This window comes from Musca domestica, unplaced genomic scaffold (genome assembly GCF_030504385.1).
Source record: "Musca domestica strain aabys unplaced genomic scaffold, Musca_domestica.polishedcontigs.V.1.1 35, whole genome shotgun sequence".
Taxonomy (NCBI): domain Eukaryota; kingdom Metazoa; phylum Arthropoda; class Insecta; order Diptera; family Muscidae; genus Musca; species Musca domestica.
In genome coordinates this window covers 3,256,112-3,273,739 of record NW_026712315.1, presented here as the reverse complement: position 1 = coordinate 3,273,739, position 17,628 = coordinate 3,256,112, and the positions used below count along the sequence as shown (strand labels likewise).

The 17,628-nt window shown below is 34.2% G+C and overlaps 2 protein-coding genes across 3 annotated transcripts in view; one reads left to right on the top strand and one right to left on the bottom strand.

Moving 5' to 3' along the window:
* Positions 1-2,770: 2,770 nt before the first annotated feature.
* LOC101892889 (large ribosomal subunit protein eL29) overlaps positions 2,771-17,628 on the bottom strand; it is a 63,303-nt gene continuing 48,445 nt past the window's right edge. Inside the window, exons 1-3 of one of the 2 annotated variants that reach the window (XM_005176323.4) lie at positions 3,434-3,550; positions 3,055-3,169; positions 2,771-2,985 (exon numbers count right to left, since the gene is read on the bottom strand). In XM_005176323.4, the coding sequence (XP_005176380.1) occupies positions 2,851-2,985; positions 3,055-3,156 (237 nt within the window). In that variant the 5' untranslated portion in view covers positions 3,157-3,169; positions 3,434-3,550 and the 3' untranslated portion in view covers positions 2,771-2,850. Of the gene's footprint in view, positions 2,986-3,054; positions 3,170-3,433; positions 3,551-17,628 lie in introns of those variants that run through there. The other variant, XM_059125731.1, reaches the window with a different exon arrangement.
* On the top strand, positions 6,096-7,507 carry LOC101892714 (rRNA 2'-O-methyltransferase fibrillarin). The gene has a single exon (XM_005176322.4). It carries the CDS (start codon positions 6,240-6,242, stop codon positions 7,260-7,262), a length of 1,023 nt encoding a protein of 340 aa, XP_005176379.1. The 5' UTR covers positions 6,096-6,239; the 3' UTR covers positions 7,263-7,507.

Here is a 17,628-nt window from a genome sequence, read left to right as displayed (position 1 = left end):
GGAGATCATCGCATAATATTTAGAGGTTGAAATGGACCAAAAACTGAAAAATTTCTTGATTTTGCAGTTGCTATACAGGTCGCAATTATAGACCAATAGACGCTGAAGTTAGCACGGGGCTAGAGCTTAAGGCTGGACAGAAGCCTTCCAATTTTGATGGTCATCGGGTAATATTTAGTGAGTGAAATAGGACACACAACATTTGTGTTAAATAAAAGTCATATTTTCCATTAAACCGCGAATATTTTTAATCCCGGCGAAATCACAAATAGATGAACAGGTCAATTCTGGCCGTCACGTAGATGCCGATAGTAAATATATCGGATACATGTAGCGAAATATATACAATGTATATATACGAAGGGAGGGGATGTTAGCTAGAATGCATATAGCTCATGAATGGCTGGACAGATTTTAACAAATTTTGTCAATTCTGAATGCTCTCTTGGCATAAAAGGATAAAATGTAAAAAAAAAAATCGTATAAAATGATGTCAATAATGATCTAAATATAGATTTTGTAGTATTTTGTGACATTTTTTTATTTTTTCATTTTTTTATCGCATGCGATTTTTTCAATTTGACTTATAATATTGAAGTGTATATTTTGTAATATTTTTTTACCTTACAGATTACAATTTTCGTCCGATCATCACGAAAATTTTTTGACAAGGGTAGTGCTAGACTCAGAATGGCTAGACCAATTGTTTGCAAAGATGTCCGCAATATATTTAGAAGTTGAAATGGACCAACAACTAAAAATGTTCCTGATTTTGCAGCCATTATAAAGGTCACAAATCGAAACCAGTGGGCAGTGCTCCGTGATAAAATTTCAAATCGAAATCTTCCAAAATGGATTTGGACATAAGGGGGTTGTAGGGTATCACATGGTCGGCCCCGCACGACTATAGCCTTTGCTCACTTGTTTTAAAATAAATAGATAAGCGAGCAGGTAAATTTTATACCTTTTGCCACTAGGCACACTTTAAAATATACACAGCTACAGCAGAACACCAAGTAGATTAGGAATTCGTGACAATGGTAATTCTGTTTCTGGAGAACGAGTATAGTCCTTAAGATTTACCCAATATGCTCCTTACGTGCATTTTTCATTCATTAGAGCTCGCCTCAATGAGGGTTATATGAATGACACATAATATCATCTTGTAAGCTGGGTTTTTAAGAGTAGTTTCATTTGGTTTAAGGATCCGCTGGCACACTGGAGTTGATCGATGATTCACTCGGAGCTCTCTGTTACCTTGCGTTCATCCTAGGAAGAATTATTACTGATTGGAAGAAAGTGAAAAAAGGTAGAATGAAAGACGTGTAGAATGGTTTTGGTAGTAGGGTGGTTAGCCTCGCCAGGTGATGTTTTTTGCAAACCTATAGATGATGATAGGCGTTAGAGTTTCGCATACACTATTGTAGTCAGGACCACGGCTATCCTTTTTTAAAGTCATATATCTGATACGGCAGAGGTTAGTCAATATACCCCACCTGCTAATTCGTAGAAGGGAACCGGTATTTCTTTTCGTGATTGCCAGATGACCTCAGCAAACTTTGAACCGGTTTCCAAACGTAATGTCCTGTCAGATTTTTCGGTGAGAGTCGTCATGAAGCACCTGACCTAATATCTTATCGCAGTCTCATCAATAGTTAAATCAAACGACTGGGAACCACACCGAGCTAGCTTATTACCTACTGTATTGCTATGTCTAGAGATCTAGCGAAGTTAAAAGGACTCGCGAAAGACAGTTTAATTTCGGTGTCTCTTCCTCATTGAAGTTGCTTGGGGGACAGACATTAAAAAAATACAGCGTTTGGGTCACATAATACCAAGCTTTGGCAGATTTATCACGGACTGCTACTACGTTTTGTCCAGCAACACTCCGAACTCTTCACGTACAACGTCGTCTTTTAAAAATATACAATTCTCCGGAGCAAATTGTGTTTAGGGGCTATGCTCGGATTTGTATGACATTTTTCGTGGAAGACTCGGATACGCAGGTCCAAACGAATCGATATGGGTATTATATGAAAGCTTATGGAATTGCAAATTAACATGAAATTTACATACATAGCCTCACAAACTCTGGACATACACCAGGCACTAACGAGACTTAAGAAACCTTTAACTTGGGAGGTATAGACATTTGCAAGAAAGACAATAACGTTGTTTTTAGGACCCCGAGGAGTTCCTGGGCTAATAATTTTAAAATGATCCCATACCTAACTTGTTCGTATAGAAAATAATAATCCAAGTTATTTAAAAAGATGGTCAAACAGGAAAGGAAAAAATGGATGGATGGATATTTCCCAAAAGCAAAATCAACAAAATTCGTAGTTCAACTTCAATTATTAGGATCTCCATAGAACCGAATCAGTTAAATGCCAGAACAATTCTGTTAGAGGTATACCTCTTTGTTCTTGTTTAAGGACAAACTTATATTTCCGACACATTGTATTTAAATCTTCCGAAAAAAAACTCATAAAAGAATGGGTAGGACGGTAATGATTGGAATGTAATTTGAAGAGTGCCCTCTTGAGCTTTGCGATGACAATTTCTTTACTTTCGTTGCATAAATAATATTCTAAGATCTTTTGTTAGCTGATTGCCATCTCAATTTAAGCCTACGCATACATTTCGGACAAAAATATTTTTTAAGTTCCACTAATTGTTTCACGGCAGGTTACCAATGTTTACAGCGACAAATAAAATCTTTGCACAATATCTCCTTTCAAGTCGCTCTTCAAATAAATGTTGAAACGCATTTCATTTTCTTTTTTCAAAGAATCATTTTTTCTGTTTGTTTATTTTCTTAGAAAACACAAAGCACACAACACCACCACTCTATTCTTGGAGGGAAACAGGCTTCTTCTTGCCGGCTTGGGCGGCAACGCGATCCTTGTAACGTTGGTCAGCCTCGGCGCGGGTCAAGTTGTTCTTGCGGGCGAAACGTTGGTTGGTCAAGAATTTGACATCCATCTGAAAGATAATAATAAAAAATTTTAATTAATTTGAGATTAACTACCACAATATGTATTTAATACTTACACCCAAAGTGGATTCATGGCGTTTACGCATTGGGCGCTTGATGCCATTACGATGGGCTTTTCTGTTTTGGTTGTGGTTGGTGTGATTCTTTGACTTGGCCATTGTACGCTAAGAACTATAGGGGTCATACAGTGAATTAATGTTCCATTATCATTGTCATTTCATCAAAAACAACCCGCGAAGATGATCCAGAGGAATTCCACACAAACATAATCCAATTCAATCAGCAGCGCACAAAAATAGAAATTAAATAAAATTCATTAGTTTTCTTCCAACACATTTCAAATTCCATATATTGTTTATATTTTCACATTTCTTTATTTGGTTTCTAAGAAAATAATCATAAAATCTTTGTTAAAATTTTATTCCATCAACCTACGTTTTTGACGTTTTAGCGGAAAAGAAGGGAGATTTTTTTCATGTTTTCAGCTGTCATTTTTGTTCGAATTTTCGAAAAGTGTGTTTAGTGAGCATTGTAGAGGTTTTTGCTGTTTCAGCGGTGTTGCCAGATTTTAATGAGTATTAAGTTGGAAAAATAAAAGAAAAATTTGTTAATTTCTTTTTTGTTATTGTAACAAAAACAAGACGAAAACACGAGTTTTTTTGTATAATAAACAATCAGTAAAATTGTTAAAAAATTGCAGAATAGGCCCAAAGAAATATTGTCCAATTAGGAAATAGATTTCACTCATGGTTCAATAAAATGGTGTAGTAGAGAACATTAAAATTGTTTCTGAGTGTGCCCGATTTCCGCCTATTTTGTGTTTTCTTGCTTTTTAATTAACTTCAAAAATTACGAGAAATATCAAATAAATAGAAACGACTTTTTGCATATAATTTTAAATTATTCTGAAAGAAAAGCGAATAATGTGTCGGACGTCACGGATTTTCGGTAATGTTTATGATCTACCGGTGATTTCTATGTTCTACCTGAAAATTCTTGTATTGTGGTTTAAAGTATCAAAAATGCAGTTCTGTCATGGCATAAGATTCACTGCAACGCATCTTTTTGCGTGATCACTAATGAATTTTACAAGAGGGTGATGCAATGCATTTGCAGTGCTCTCTCGACCATGCTACCGACATCCTTCATAGTTTGCAATGTTATCGTTATCAGATTGAAACAAATTGATGTTTTCATTGAAAGTTTCTCCCAAGCATGGTAGAAACATATAGATAGACGCATCGGCGCAGCTACTGGGACAATAAACTGTCAAACTAATTTTGGAATTGGAAATATTGAATGAAAATTTTTTTAAATTTGCAAAAATTGTTGAAAAACGCGAATTATAATAACCTCCATAAACACAAAAATCTGCTTATATTTGATAGAACATTTAAAATTTTTTGACACATAAATGTTCCCAAGCGTAGATGCATCTACCTCATGGTAGAAGAATATAGGTAGATGCATCAACGCTTGAGAACATTGATATGTCAAATGTTTTTAAATGCTTTATCAAAAATAAGTAGATTTTTAAATGTTTTTTATACGACGCCAATGGGAGTTTGTTATAATATGCATTTTTCAACAATTTTTACAAATTTTAATAATTTTTCATTCAACATTTTCAATTCCAAAATCAGTTTGACAGTTCATTATCCCAGCAGCTGTGTCGATGCAACTACCTGTATTCTTCTACCATGCTCCCATGTGAATAAAACTCCAATCGAATAAAAAATGTGCACGATAAGAAATTTTAAGAAATTTTGAATAGTTTATTCTAATCTTTCAAGGTAATTTGTTTTCAGTTATTTTCCTTTTTCATATTTTTTCCGAAAATTATTTATTTGACATCTCATTGTCAAAATGCTTTTTTATGAATTCATTGCACATAACAAATTTTTATTGCAAAAATCAAAAATCAAACAACTTGTTGCATTTATTTTGAATAAATAATTGAAAATCGCGATAACTGAATGAAAGGTCAACACTTCTTTTCAAAATCATGTACTATATATCTCTAAAGGATTATTTCGCTACAAAAACTCTAGACATTGTCGATGCATGCGTTGATATGAAACTTTGAAAACACCCGAATTTGAATGTTTTCTGAACAATTTTTTTGTTATTGAAAAGAAATCAAATACATAAACAAATAAAGATGACATATTAGGCCAAGAAATTAAAAAAAATTAAAATCATATGGTATCATTGCCCTACCTTGATATCATTGTACCATGCTTTTTATCAAGCTTTTTCCTTGTTATTGCTTTTAAAAACTTTACATATAAATAAAAAACATTGAGGAAATGCCAGAAAAAATGCCAGAACGAACCATTTTTTCAATTTCCATTTACCTTACTGCTACAATCAGAAATAAGAATTGCAATTGTATTAAGAAATCGATGTTGTGAAAAATCTACGGCATTCCTTTCATTTTCCCAGATTTGCTCTTAAATTATATAATATTGTGAAAAAGTGTTAAATAAACAAAACAAGTTGTTGTATTTGTTACTATTAGTAATTTCAAGTTGCAAGACTCATTCAATCTGCCCGACCTTGTAATAATTATATCACTTTCTTCATTCTCGCTCCTTCATTGATTTGCAAGTGAATGCGAAAGATAAAGCGTATTACGAAGGTGTTAATTAATTTTTATTTAACTAAGTAAATCAAACATTAAAAAACGTATTTTCTTTTACATTCACTTTCGTATAGGCTGAATTCTTGTTCTGGGAAAATATGAAATCAAAAATATTTCCCTCATAACATTTATCATTTGATATTTCTTTTCTTCCTAAAAGCTTTCATTTCACATTTTCATCGAACAATAATTGTACCCCAGAGCCTCAATTCTCAATACAATTATTTTTATTAATTTATATCCAATTATGTCTTTCCGATATCCCACACAAAAAAGTAAAACAGCCGCCCATAAATTACTTAATCTCAACATTGTAAACCGTCCAGTGTTTCATACACATTACATCCCCTCTTTGGGTATTTTTACAACGAAATACAACCCTACTGCTTTCAATGACATGACAGCCAGCCGGTGAGCTGTGTTCTGTTTACTTAAGAAAACACAGTGTTGCATGGCCTGTCATTCTACGTTGAAGTTTATTATCGCACGCACGTGGTGAATCTTTTGAATAGGAAACGTCGGTCCGCGTGTTTTGCTACCGTGCCTTTTCTTCAATTCAAGTAGTGAAATTTTGTAAATTTTCAATTAAATTCAAATATGGGTAAACCTGGATTCTCACCAAGAGGAGGTGGTGGTGGCGGCGGAGGTGGCCGTGGAAGTTTTGGAGGCGGTGGACGTGGTGGTGGCGGAGGCCGTGGAGGTTTTGGAGGAGGTGGTCGTGGTGGTGGCGGCGGTGGCCGTGGAGGCAGTGGTGGCCGTGGAGGTTTCGGTGGACGTGGAGGTGGTGGTGGTGGCCGCGGAGGTGGCGGTCGAGGAGGCTTTGGTGGTCGCGGTGGCGGCGGCCGTGGAGGTGGTGCTGGACGTGGCCGTGGAGGCGGTGGTGGTGGTGGCTTCAAAGGTGGCAAAACTGTTGTCATCGAACCCCATCGTCATGAAGGTATTTTCATTGCTCGTGGCAAAGAAGATGCCTTGGTTACCCGCAACTTTGTACCTGGCTCCGAAGTCTATGGAGAAAAACGTATCTCTGTCGAAACAAATGGCGAGAAAGTTGAATACAGAGTTTGGAATCCTTTCCGTTCCAAGTTGGCTGCTGCCGTCTTGGGTGGTGTTGACAAAATCCACATGCCTCCTGGCTCTAAAGTATTGTATTTGGGAGCTGCCTCCGGTACAACAGTGTCACATGTTTCCGATGTTGTTGGCCCCGAAGGTCTTGTTTATGCTGTAGAATTCTCACATCGTTCTGGTCGTGATCTGATAAATGTAGCCAAAAAACGCACCAACATTATCCCCATCATTGAAGATGCCCGTCATCCACACAAATACCGAATGCTTGTCGGTATGGTCGATACGATCTTTGCTGATGTCGCCCAGCCTGATCAGGGTCGTATTGTGGCCCTTAATGCCCAACATTTCCTTAAGAATGGTGGTCACTTTGTCATTTCCATTAAGGCTTCCTGTATCGATTCGACCGCCCAACCTGAGGCTGTATTTGCTGCCGAAGTCAAGAAGATGCAAGCTGACAAATTGAAGCCACAAGAACAGATTACCTTGGAACCCTATGAACGTGATCACGCTGTTGTGGTTGGTGTTTACAGACCGCCACCCAAGGGTTCCGATTAATAACCCAAAAAGCATTTAGTTATTTTGAATGTTTTATTTTTAACTGATAAACAATTTTTTAGCTTTAAGTATTCACACCTACACTACAACTACTACCTTTATTACCCTTTTTAATTTTACGTTTTTTTCTCCTACAAATTACATAAGTACAGAAAAAATGCAAAGTTTTATATTTAGAAATATAAAGAAGAGAATAAGAATTTTAAATAAAAATAACTTGTAGAATCAAGTTGAAAAAAATCGTAGACAGAGGTGTTGACTCGTATCTTTCTGAATAATGTTGGGTTAGGACGATTTTTGGTAAACACGTTGCGTTTGTTTATAAACATCGAACAGACACTGTACGCTTGGTAAATATCGAACAATGCTCAAACATGTTGGGCAAATTAAAGAAAACATGTTTAGTTCAAATTGTTGGAAAGAGAAAAATATTTCCTATTTGTACATGAATTGAAGATAAAATCAGAAAATTTGTTCTTCGTCTTAACAGGTAAAATTGATATCTAGAAATATTAATGGGTTGTAATAATTGGGGGAAAATTAGTTTTAATATAAGAAGCCACAAAACGAATTAGGGAATGCACAACATTATGATCATTTTCATTGAGATTCATTTTGAAACAGGTTATTTTAAAAAACGAGTTGTTTCTTAATATTTTTCTAATACCATTTGATTAGATGTTGCAAAAAATGTTATTGAACTTATAGTTGAGGTAGTCACTGTCACATTAGATCTAAGGGCAAAAAGTAAGGGGATAAACAATATCGAGTACTGTAGGTGGTGTACGTAAGTAACCGTCAATTTTGTGGATACCTTCGACATTTGAATGAAGCAAATTGGTTCCTCCTTTCTTCTCTTATTGGAGCCTATGCCCTTGGTTTTGCACGACAAGCATTAAATTGAAAAGGTGGCAGAAACCATGGTACAATAAGGATGTAGAACAGCTTCGTAAAACTACAGAAATACAGCCCTTAGGCTATGTCGGCTTCCTGTCAGAATTATTCAAAATTTAGGACAACATAACGATTCCGCCCGATAATCGGTGTTTTGATCATTTTTGAGTCATTATTCACTGGAATTGTTTCAAATTTCGTAATGGTTACTACAGCATATGACAAAAATTGGGCATGCAGGTCCACGTCTTTGTGTAGCCCCCATATAACGAAACCGCCCGAAATTCGGTAGTTTTATAATTTTAGCGACATTTTTCGCCGGAATTTTTGCAAATTTTGTGTTTTAAGTTCGTAATGGTAAGAGAACTTATGACAGAATTTGTCTATGCAGGTCAACGTCTTCGTATAGACCCCATATAACGATACCTCCCAATATTCTGCGCTTTTATAATTTAAGCAACTCATTTGCAGGAATTTCGTATTTGATGATGACGGAAAATTGTCCACATTTAACGATACCTTCAGGTATTCGGTATTTTTGGTATTGAGTATGCAGGTCCACGTCTTCGTATAGCCCCCATGGTATTCATTTTTGACGGCTTTTTTTTTTAAATTTCTTCCTCATCGTGGATGGCATTTAAAGTTCCGCCCTGTCGAACATAGCAGTTTTTTTACTTGTTATCTGCTAATTTAATATGTTTCCATTCAAAAAAGAAAAAAAAAATTTATAGTTTCGACAAATTTAGCACTTTTTCGGCTATTTGGTTACTTTGCAATGTAAAATTTAACGTCATAATGCCCTGAGGGTTTTTTAATGATTATTTTGGTTGTACATTATTATGCACATATCTCATGTAAAGTATATAGTCCAAATCAGATTTAGATCTGGGCTTCAATTATTGTTCCATGAAAATGTAAAATTAAAACTTAAATAAAAAAAAAGAAATATCAAATGAAAAATTTTAAAATGGAAACATCTTTCATTTCATATTTTCATAAAACAAGAATCCAACCTCAGGTGCGTAAATGGACAATATTTGCCCAATTATCTGGTTAGTTCTCTTTAAAGCGTCAACATTCTGAATAATCATTACGCAAGCCAGAATATTTTTTATATAAACGGATATTGGATGGCTGATAGTATAAATCTGAGGGCAAAACCCACTAAAATTGTAGGACTTGGTTAATACTTATTTTGAGAAAATATATGTAAATCATGGGCTAGAAAAGTTATGTTTTCCACAGATTATTTTAATTTTAATTCTGCTGCCGAATACTTTGCAAATGGCTTGCCTAATAGTTTTTTACACTTCACGAAAAATACCATTATTATTGGTTGAAGGCAAAACTCAATTTTATATTTCCAGTCATTGCAGACACAAACCATATGCAGTACTAACGAAACTGTCTTATCGACACCGACAAAGAGTAATGCCGATAAACATGTAAATGGTTAGTGTTCTTTTCATGCAAAGCGTTAAACGGTCGGCTGTTCACAGAAGACTTAGAAAACCTTCCATCTTTAGAAGCCATTTAGAAAAACATATTTACATAGAAGACCTTTAGAAATGCATCTAATCATAGAAAATCTTTAGGCGAGATTTAACTACAAAAATCTTCTAATAAGAGGCTTGTTCTAAGCATATAAAAAACTAGGTTTTTCTAACCATAGAGAATCCTTACCAGATGTTCTTATCCTTTGAAAAATGTCTTACGTCCATAGAAGGTTTTTTATTTGTGAAACGATCTATCTATCAAGGGGGTGTATGAATTGAAGATCTTGTAGATGAAAAAACCGCAACGAACTTTAGACTGCTGTCATTTCAAAGCCACTCCTCCGACAGCTATTAAAATTATTCCAGTGACAGCTCATTATATTGTTTACAAGAGTACAAAAGCATTTTGGTGAGAATTTTCCAGAAAAAAAGTTATTCGCGGCGGCAATTAAGCATGATAGTGTGATTTCTTTATATTTGGCTGGAAAACCACAAATGGCTATCGTTAGAGCACCCCAGCTTTTACATGTGAATAAATCGTTTGTGTCTCGTAACATCGCTCGTTACCGTGACACTGGTAGCGTAGCCCGACGTCAAGGAAGTGGACGAAAGAAAACAGCAACATCATCAGGAATGTTTTGAAAAGAACAGAAGCGACTTGATCGAAACCCGCAGTGGCCGAAAAATGGCTCATGAGCTGAACATATCGCAATATTCCATTCGGCAAATATTGAAAAATTAGCTCGGGGAAAGGCCATTGAAATTCCAAAAAGTGCAAGAACTTACACCGCAACAGAAAGAAAGTAGACTCAAAAGAGCTAAAGAGTTGCTTCGCTTGACCGCAATTGGTGAACTGCCGAATTTGATTTTCTCCGATGAGAAAACATTTTATAAACAAACAAAATGATCGGGTTTACTTGCCAAAGAGGTCAGCTGAAAATGTGCACCTTCGGTTGGCCTCCAGAATATAAGTGCCGACCATGGTGATGGTGTGGGCCGCCATAACTGCCGATGGTCGCTCTCCGCTCATAGTAATCAACCGTGGCATCAGAATAAATGCCGAATATTATTGCGAAAATATTCTGGAGGCTGTATTAATATCGTGGGTCCTTAAACATTTTGGCCGCAGACCTTGGACATTCCAACAGGACTCAGCACCATCGCACTCAGCACACGCCACCCAAGAATGGTTACAAAATGGGTTTCCTTGCTTAATTTCCAGCGCACAATGGTCACCAAAATCTCCGGATACCAATCCGTTGGACTATTGTATCAGGAGTATTTTGGAAAGCAAGGTTGGCACTAAAAAATACCAGAATGTCGATCACCTCAAGCAAGCGCATCGCCAGGAATGACCCAAAATACCGCAGAGCAACATTCGGGCAGCGTGAGACGGTTTCATTAGCCGTTTGAAGGCCATAATTCGTGCCAAAGGTGACCAATTTCAACAAATGTAAACTTATTCTAAAATTTGATGCTATTTCCGACTTTCATTCAATAAAATTAAAAAAAAAAAAACAAGTTAAAAAGTAGTAAGTTCGGCCCGGCCGAACTACCATTTGAAATGAATTTGAAAAAATAAAATCCTTAAAAAAATTCGGTTAAGATTTTAAAAATACTGAATATAGCCATTGCGGTCTATACGACGTGGACCTACATACTCATTGTTTGTCAAAAGCCATTACCGTATTCAAATTCGAAACTTGGAATAAATGTAGCTAAAATCATCAAAATATCCTATATAGGGAGATACCGTTATATCGGAGCTGTTCGAAGATCTGGACCACCATAGACAATTTTCTGTCATAGGCTGTTGCATCCATTACGAACTTCAAATACGACATCTCAAACAATTTCGGTAGGCATTGTACCTAAACTCGTCAAAATACCGAATATAGGGAGGTACTGATATATGGGGCCTATACGAAGACCTGGGCCTGCACAAACAATTTTCTGTCTTAGGGTGTAATATTCATTTCGGACATCAAATACCAAATTTGAAGCAATTTCGGTGAATAATGTCGCTAAAGTCAACAAATATGGGGGCTATATGAAAACGTGGACCCACATGACCCATTTACAAACCTAACCTGCCTACTGGAAAAATAAACATATGTGTAAAACTTTAGCCTTCTATCTCAATTCATTCGAAAGATAGCGTGATTACAGCAGACTGACGGACAGACAGAAAGCCGGACAGACAGAAAGCCGGACAGATAGACGGAATTTTACGCTGATCAAGAATATACATACTTTGTTGGGTCTGACGTGAGTATTTCGAGGTGTTACAAACGGAATGACAAACTAAATACTACTATGGTGGAGGGTATACAAATGCAAAAATAATGGCGTTTGACTTTGTTGCAGTTTTTTTTTATCTCATCCTGTATTTTAGGAAATTAGCCAAGAAATCCATATGGTGACTCTCTTGAGTGCTGAAGTTTTCGGTGAAAAAAACCTCGTAACTTTGCCAGAGGGCACATTTCCAAAACCACTTCAACATCTTAACCACATACACCAACAGAGACCTAAATAACAAATTTCGGGATTCCTGCCTTATTCCTTCACCCAATACCAATTTTAGTATTATTATTATTATTATTATTATTATTATTATTATTATTATTATTATTATTATTATTATTATTATTATGTACCTGAAATGCAAGGATTCCAAGGAATATTAATCAAGAAATTAACAAAATGACTAATTCTTTTTAACTTGTTTTTAAAGAGTCTCCTTTTCATTAAAGTTTTTTTTTGCAGAAGACTTTGTAAAGGCCTACGAATTATATAGTAGAAGGACTTTGGAGAATCTACAGAGGTATTTGTTTAATATCAGAGATTTTGAAGAGTTAAATGACATTTAAAAAGGCCTTTAGTGGGTCTCACTTTGTCAGAAAGTATAGCAAAAGGCATTTTCCAAAAGACCAACTTCTCTCAAACCTGTGGTACATAACCCCTCACTTAATCACACACGCTAATGGTGGCATGGAGTTAAAACAAAATTCCACACTTTCTTTCTTGATGTAACTCTAAAACTGCTTCTAGTTGTGTTTTCCAATTAGCAACATTATAAATGATGGATTCAAAATTGAAACAAATAAATAAATAAAGGTCTTTCCCTACCACCACCCAACAATCAACGATGCCCACCGTGCTCTCTCAAATGCCTCATAGGAACTATCAATTTATTTTTTTTTTCTTGAAAATTATAGATCCGATTTTTGACTGTTTGGCTAATGGAATTCATCAAAGTCGAAATGACAGAATGCAGCCTGGGCATCGTTTTGTTATCTCAGTCAGCGGGTGTTAATTACATTTATTGTGTGGAACTGTAATTTTCAAAAAAAAAACGACAACAAAACACATTTCAACAAATTGAAATTTCGAAATTAACGGAAACAATAATAAATCGTTTTGTTGGCGGCAAATTTTGCCTTTGATACTCCTCTAACTGTGACAGTTGTAATTGTTGGAAAATAAATGCCGACATCCTTAATGATACACATTGAGAAGATTTGTATTTTTGTTGGAGTTTATTCTCTTTGTGTTGTTGTGTTGTTGTTATTTTTACAGATGAGTATCATCATTTTTCTTTTGTAAAACTCTCGTTGATTCTTTGGGACTAGGAAAAATAATAAAATTGAAACAAAAACAAGAAATTCTCGTCTCTCTCGACTTCAATTTACCGTTGATTTGGCAGGGCATGAGAGTCTCTCACCACTCCTAATGCAAATATTATGAGTAAGGCTGATCCAAAGGAACTACCATTGTGTGCGGCTATGTGATTGGGAGAAGGCAAATGAAAAAACAAAAACATCTGTCAGTTAGACGAAGATTTTTCGAATAACTTGGCTAACCTTTCTGAAAGTCAAAACAAAAACAAAATAAACCACCATCAAAACAAATAGCAACAAAAAAGCAGCAGACCGAACTTTTAACACCCTCCACAATTTTGAAGGAATTTAAAAAATTACAAAAAAAAAGATCCGTAGAAAAATACCTTTCAAATGATAACCCTTATGGGGGACTATACAAAGACCGATATCGTCGAACTTGAGCTGCCCATCTTCGAACTTGACCTGCCTGACTGTGCAAAAGTTTTGCTTCCTATCATAAGTTGTTTTGACTGCAACGTGATTACAACAGACAAATGGACAGGGCCAAAACGTCTTAGAATTTTAAGGTGATCAAGAATATGTGTTTTTATATTGTTGGGTCTAAAACTATTATTTCGAAAAGATACAAACGGAATGATGAGGGTATAATATTTAAGTTCTCGGGTATTTTAACACAATTATGGTCTGAGTTTATTAAAATGAATAAATACAAACCTTGTGAAATATTATTTGTGATCACTTTCCGTTGTTGGCTATTAGAACACTTTTTAAAGCATGAATTATTGAATATTTTGAAACGGCCTTAACTCCTTAAATATTGGGTTTTATGCGTGAATTATTAAACATTGTAAGTGACCTTAACTCCTTAAATATTGGGTTTTATGCGTGAATTATTTAATACTTTAAAATGGCCATAACTCCTTAAATATTGAGTTTTCGGAGTTTTTAGCTATTATTTGAGATCACTCTTCTAGGCATGAATTATTGAATACTTTAAAATGGCCATAACTCCTTAAATATTGATTTTTCGGCGTTTTTAGCTATTATTTGTGATCACTTTTTAAAGCATGAATTATTGAACACTTTAAAATGTCCATAACTCCTTAAATGTTGAGTTTTCGGCGTTTTTAGCTATTATTTGTGATCACTTTTTAAAGCATGAATTATTGAATACTTTAAAATGGCCATAACTCCTTAAATATTGAGTTTTCGGCGTTTTTAGCTATTATTTGTGATCACTTTTCTAGGCATGAATTTTTGAATACTTTAAAATGGCTATAACTCCTTAAATATTGAGTTTTCGGTGTTTTTAGCTATTATTTGTGATCACTTTTCTAGGCATGAATTATTGAATACTTTAACATGGCCATAACTCCTTAAATATTGAGTTTTCAGCGTTTTTAGCTATTATTTGTGATCACTTTTCTAGGCATGAATTATTGAATACTTTAAAATGGCCATAACTCCTTAAATATTGAGTTTTCGGCGTTTTTAGCTATTATTTGTGATCACTTTTTAAAGCATGAATTATTGAATACTTTAAAATGGCCATAACTCCTTAAATATTGAGTTTTCGGTGTTTTTAGCTATTATTTGTGATCACTTTTCTAGGCATGAATTATTGAATACTTTAACATGGCCATAACTCCTTAAATATTGAGTTTTCAGCGCTGTTAGCTATTATTTGTGATCACTTTTTAAAGCTTGAATTATTGAATACTTTAAAATGGCCATAACTCCTTTAATATTGAGCTTTCGGCGTTTTTAGCTATTATTTGTGATCACTTTTCTAGGCATGAATTATTGAATACTTTAAAATGGCCATAACTCCTTAAATATTGAGTTTTCAGCGTTTTTAGCTATTATTTGTGATTACTTTTCTAGGCATGAATTATTGAATACTTTAAAATGGCCATAACTCCTTAAATATTGAGTTTTCAGCGTTTTTAGCTATTATTTGTGATCACTTTTCTAGGCATGAATTATTGAATACTTTAAAATGGCCATAACTCCTTAAATATTGAATTTTCAGCGTTTTTAGCTATTATTTTTTTTTCAGCGTTTTCTAGGCATGAATTATTGAATACTTTAAAATGGCCATAACTAATTAAATATTGAGTTTTCAGCGTTTTTAGCTATTATTTGTGATCACTTTTCTAGGCATGAATTATTGAATATTTAAAATGGCCATAACTCCTTAAATATTCAGTTTTCAGCGTTTTTAGCTATTATTTGTGATCACTTTTAAAAGCATGAATTATTGACTGCTTTAAAATGGCCATAACTCCTTAAATATTGAGTTTTCAGCGTTTTTAGCTATTATTTGTGATCACTTTTCTAGGCATGAATTATTGAATACTTTAAAATGGCCATAACTCCTTAAATATTGAGTTTTCAGCGTTTTTAGCTATTATTTGTGATCACTTTTCTAGGCATGAATTATTGAATACTTTAAAATGGCCATAACTCCTTAAATATTGAGTTTTCGGCGTTTTTAGCTATTATTTGTGATCACTTTTCTAGGCATGAATTATTGAATATTTAAAATGGCCATAACTCCTTAAATATTCAGTTTTCAGCGTTTTTAGCTATTATTTGTGATCACTTTTAAAAGCATGAATTATTGACTGCTTTAAAATGGCCATAACTCCTTAAATATTGAGTTTTCAGCGTTTTTAGCTATTATTTGTGATCACTTTTCTAGGCATGAATTATTGAATATTTAAAATGGCCATAACTCATTAAATATTCAGTTTTCAGCGTTTTTAGCTATTATTTGTGATCACTTTTAAAAGCATGAAATATTGACTGCTTTAAAATGGCCATAACTCCTTATATATTGAGTTTTCAGCGTTTTTAGCTATTATTTGTGATCACTTTTCTAGGCATGAATTATTGAATACTTTAAAATGGCCATAACTCCTTAAATATTGAGTTTTTGGCGTTTTTAGCTATTATTTGTGATCACTTTTCTAGGCATGAATTATTGAATACTTTAAAATGACCATAACTCCTTAAATATTGAGTTTTCAGCGTTTTTAGCTATTATTTGTGATCACTTTTCTAGGCATGAATTATTGAATATTTAAAATGGCCATAACTCCTTAAATATTCAGTTTTCAGCGTTTTTAGCTATTATTTGTGATCACTTTTAAAAGCATGAATTATTGACTGCTTTAAAATGGCCATAACTCCTTAAATATTGAGTTTTCAGCGTTTTTAGCTATTATTTGTGATCACTTTTCTAGGCATGAATTATTGAATACTTTAAAATGGCCATAACTCCTTAAATATTGAGTTTTCAGCGTTTTTAGCTATTATTTGTGATCACTTTTCTAGGCATGAATTATTGAATACTTTAAAATGGCCATAACTCCTTAAATATTGAGTTTTCGGCGTTTTTAGCTATTATTTGTGATCACTTTTTAAAACATGAATTATTGAATACTTTAAAATGGCCATAACTCCTTAAATATTGAGTTTTCGGCGTTTTTAGCTATTATTTGTGATCACATTTCTAGGCATGAATTATTGAATACTTTAAAATGGCCATAACTCCTTAAATATTGAGTTTTCGGCGTTTTTAGCTCTTATTTGTGATCACTTTTTAAAGCATGAATTATTGAATACTTTAAAATGGCCATAACTCCTTAAATATTGAGTTTTCGGCGTTTTTAGCTATTATTTGTGATCACTTTTCTAGGCATGAATTATTGAATACTTTAAAATGGCCATAACTCCTTAAATATTGAGTTTTCGGCGTTTTTAGCTATTATTTGTGATCACTTTTTAAAGCATGAATTATTGAATACTTTAAAATGGCCATAATTCCTTAAATATTGAGTTTTCGGCGTTTTTAGCTATTATTTCTGATCACTTTTCTAGGCATGAATAATTGAATACTTTAAAATGGCCATAACTCCTTAAATATTGAGTTTTCGGCGTTTTTAGCTCTTATTTGTGATCACTTTTTAAAGCATGAATTATTGAATACTTTAAAATGGCCATAACTCCTTAAATATTGAGTTTTCGGCGTTTTTAGCTATTATTTCTGATCACATTTCTAGGCGTAAATTATTGAATACTTTAAAATGGCCATAACTCCTTAAATGTTGAGTTTTCGGCGTTTTTAGCTATTATTTGTGATCACTTTTCTAGGCGTAAATTATTGAATACTTTAAAATGGCCATAACTCCTTAAATATTGAGTTTTCGGCGTTTTTAGCTATTATTTCTGATCACTTTTCTAGGCATGAATTATTGAATTTTTAAAATGGCCATAACTCCTTAAATGTTGAGTTTTCGGCGTTTTTAGCTATTATTTGTGATCACTTTTCTAGGCGTAAATTATTGA

Bases quoted from the DNA above. Each gene is read 5' to 3' on its own strand.
- LOC101892714 (XM_005176322.4), top strand. From the start codon at position 6,240: ATGGGTAAACCTGGATTCTCACCAAGAGGAGGTGGTGGTGGCGGCGGA.